This window comes from Benincasa hispida, chromosome 2 (assembly GCF_027475165.1).
Source record: "Benincasa hispida cultivar pf3 chromosome 2, pf3_genome.v1.1, whole genome shotgun sequence".
NCBI classification, from domain to species: Eukaryota; Viridiplantae; Streptophyta; class Magnoliopsida; order Cucurbitales; family Cucurbitaceae; genus Benincasa; species Benincasa hispida.
Genome location: NC_143479.1, coordinates 1,503,783 through 1,507,620, shown reverse-complemented (window position 1 = coordinate 1,507,620; position 3,838 = coordinate 1,503,783). Strand labels below are relative to the sequence as shown.

The following is a 3,838-nucleotide window of genomic DNA, read 5'->3' as shown; positions in this document are numbered from 1 at the left end:
GTCCTCCCCGTCCCAGCCTCCTATTTCATTCCCTATCTCGCGAATTTCCCCGATTTCACAAGGATCGGGTTCTCCGTGGAAAAAATTTCCGCCATCATGTTTTTCTAACATTTTATTTATTTCAATTAAATATATATTTTTAACAAATTCCTGAAAACATATCCAATACAAATTTCATTTAAATAATATATTATTAATTTTGATAATAAAAACAATAATAAACATTCAATTTAAAAAAATATAATTAAACTGCTAAATTCTCATAGTTTTTATAAAATAAAATTCAACAATTAGAACATCTTATCTTTAAATATTATAACATCAAAGTAATAAAATCTCAATTTGAATAATTAAAACCTCCATAGTTATCCTAACAAAATCTACAATATTAATATTAATATATATACTATAAATTTATAATCTATATATAAAAGTCAGGGTGAAGCGGGGACACGAGACAGAAGCGGGTCGGAGAATATATTCTCTCTCCCGACCCTAAATTGCAAACGAAAAAAAAAGAAATTTTCACTCCGTCCTTCATTATCCGTGTATTTGAGGAATCTCTATCCGACCCTATGGATTTTTTGGAAATCTACTAAATTGATAATTTAACTTACAAGATTTACTAAACCTGAATAATTAATCTCCACAGAAAAACGACGTCGTATTACTTGTGGTGGGTGGGCATCTACCCAAAAAAAAAAGAGGCACAAAGCCCATCTTCTTGTTTCTCCTCCTTCCTTTCTCCAGTCGCCCAGATTGCACGATATCCCTTTCTAGCTTCTCGCCTCAATCTCCCATGGTGTTCATCAAACCCTTAATTTAGGGTTCTTTCTATTTCCTGTACGTGTTCTTTATCTCTATAGAAGAAGAAGAATGGCTTCCGTTTCACTAACTAACCTTGATTTGACCACCCCTTTCCTCGGTCAAAATCTGTAATTCCTCTCTCTCGTTTTCTCTAACCTTTGAATTTAACGAGTTTTGGCTTTATCTTATTCATGTGGTGTGTTTCTGTTCTTTTCCAGGCCTGGTCGCCTTAACAGGTTGAATGGAAAACCATTTCGCGTTTTGTTCAGAAGCCCCAGGTGTGTTTTGGATACACCATATGAAGGTACCCCTCTATCTTCTTGAATTTTCATTCTCGAAACGATTCCAATTTTCCATTGATTAATTCTATTGTTATTTATGTAGTATGGAACTATCAACAATGAATTGATTGATTCTTTCTGCTCCAATCAAGTTTTCTTTGGATATTTTTTATAATGGTATGATTGGAAAAACTAGGGACTATCTTTACGAGAAACTAATGTGCCAAGGAACATCATCTGCTTTATTTCTGAAACTCTAACCTCTTTGACTCTCTGTATTAATAAGCTAATTTGACATAGCTAGTGGATTACAACTTGGGCAATATGAAATTTGATATAGTTGCGTTGAGAGTCGACCTCCTAGTTGCTTCTTCGCAGTATGCTTGACTCAAAGCTCATCATATTTGTTTGTCTTAGAAATATCCTTAATTTTTCCTAGCTGCTATGTTGTTAATCTGTCAAATTATTCATAGGTAATGTCACAAAGTTCCCACGAACTCGTGTTTGGGATCCATATAAACGCCTTGGTGTAAGTACTGCTGCTTCAGAGGAAGAAATTTGGAGCGCACGGAATTTTCTTTTGCAGCAGTATTCAGGTCATGAAAGAAGTGAGGAAGCTATAGAAGCTGCTTTTGAGAAAATATTGATGGCAAGCTTCCAGCGTAGGAAAAAGACAAAGATTAATTTGAAAACCAGGTTGAAGAAGCAAGTAGAGGAATCCCCACCTTGGATTAAGAACTTGCTGAATTTTGTAGAACTTCCTCCGACTGATGTTATCTTCAGAAGATTGTTTCTTTTTGCATTTATGGGTGGCTGGAGTATTATGAACTCAGCCGAAGGTGGACCTGCTTTTCAGGTTAGTTCAATATTCCTCCAGTAAACCAATTCTTTCCTTTATAATGTTATCTCAGATTTTCAATATATATGTATAAACATATCTTTAGTGATGTCCCAAAGGCTATTGGTTCTGTTGGGTAGTAATCAAAAGGCCATATAACCAGAGCTTCATGTTTTGAATGTTAAGTTAGATTGTCAAGAGTGGTGAAGGAAGAAGAGTACTTGGAAACTTGCCACAAAATGGATACTTCCACCTTGTCGCATCCACAATTCTTCCTCCAAATATTGATAATAATTAATCATAACAACAATAAAGAATAAATAAGATGAGGAAAAATAGGGAAAGCAGGGAGTTCACAGTTATAAGGCCATCATCGCCAGCCACTGTAATGCCGTAGCCTATTATCTTCTTTAGATTTCTTTTTGGTGACAGGAACAGAAACCATGATTTTTTAGTGGTTGAATATTCAAATCTTGAATATTGATCATCATCCAGGAAAAATAGATTGTTGTGTTAGTTCTGCTATGTCCTACAAGATTTAGTATTAAAGTGAACACTTCGAGACTAGGAATCGATAGGTGCACAGAAGTCGTGAAAAATATATGTGTTTAAGATAAAAGTTGTGCTAAAGGGAAGGGTGCTTATCTTGCCAATCAATTAATCATTTCGACTGAATCCAACCTTTGCATTTATCTAGCAGTAGCTCGTTCATCTTAGCTTCTTGATCTTCCTCCAGTCAAGCGGGTTTTCAAAATTTTCCACTTGTTTTCTTCCCTCTTGTTCTATATGGAATGGAAGGGGCTTTTCCAGTTAAAAACACATCGTGCCTTTTTAGTCAAATTTGGGTACTGTTGAGATATTTTTAGGCCACATTTATCTCTGATTAAACTTTGTATATCAATCAATGCAGGTTGCAGTGTCCTTGGCGGCTTGCATATATTTTCTAAATGAGAAGACTAAAAGTTTGGCTCGAGCTTCTATTATAGGGTAAATCTTGCACAAGTTGCTTATCTCATTATTTATCTCAAAAGGAAAAACTAAAACCCAGTGGTTCATCTGCTCTCTCTTAATGTTCTGCAGACTTGGTTCTCTTGTGGCTGGTTGGATATGTGGTTCGTTGGTCGTTCCGACTATTCCTTCATTTCTTTTGCAACCGACATGGTCGCTCGAACTTCTTACATCTCTAGTAGTATACATCTTCTTGTTTCTTTCCTGTACTTTTCTTAAATAGATGTCTCTGTTTTTGTCCTTGGCTTAAGGTGAAGTAGTAACAAGGTAAATGGATTTAATGGGGGAATTTTCAGATATTATTGATAGGAGCTATCTGTGAGTCTCCCTTCTTTGATTTCCGTTATGATTTAAACTTTTATCATCACCATTCTAGTCCTTTACACCTCAAGAAATAAGCCATCGTGGGTGTCTTTCGCATCAAATTTGTTTCCTTGCTGTTTTTTTAAACTTAGAAATGCATCTTTTATCTTTATGCTTTCCTTTCCTTTATTTTATTTTATTTTAATTTTTCCCAAAAAACCATAATCATTATCATTATAATAGATGAATGGTTACCCTCCCAAGTAAAAAGGGAAAATTATTAGAAATAGAGTTTTCAAGCACATTTTTTTAAAATTCTTTCAAATAGTTTCTGGGTCTATCTTAGTTAGTTGAGATTGATCATCAAGATTTAGTTAAAAAATTAACATTTCCTAATTTATCGATTGTTTTGGTCTTTTGGGTCTTTCTCGGTACATCTCGGCAAATTAACATCGATATTTTACTTTTTTTTAAAACATTATTTAATCTATTAAATTATATACCAAATCTTATATATTTTCAAATTTTCTCTAAATTTAGTTATCTTTATCATATATTACATAATTTTGAAATTTTGGGCATTTCCAATACCATTTGTCTT

General features: G+C 34.0%; 1 protein-coding gene across 1 annotated transcript; it reads left to right on the top strand.

Moving 5' to 3' along the window:
• The first annotated feature begins 637 nt into the window (after nt 1–637).
• Nucleotides 638–3,359, top strand: CDF1 (cell growth defect factor-like protein (DUF3353)). The gene is made up of 5 exons (XM_039022563.2): nt 638–935; nt 1,026–1,111; nt 1,562–1,944; nt 2,837–2,913; nt 3,007–3,359. Exons 1-5 carry the CDS (start codon nt 877–879, stop codon nt 3,155–3,157), a joined length of 756 nt encoding a protein of 251 aa, XP_038878491.1. The 5' UTR covers nt 638–876; the 3' UTR covers nt 3,158–3,359.
• Nucleotides 3,360–3,838: the final 479 nt, after the last annotated feature.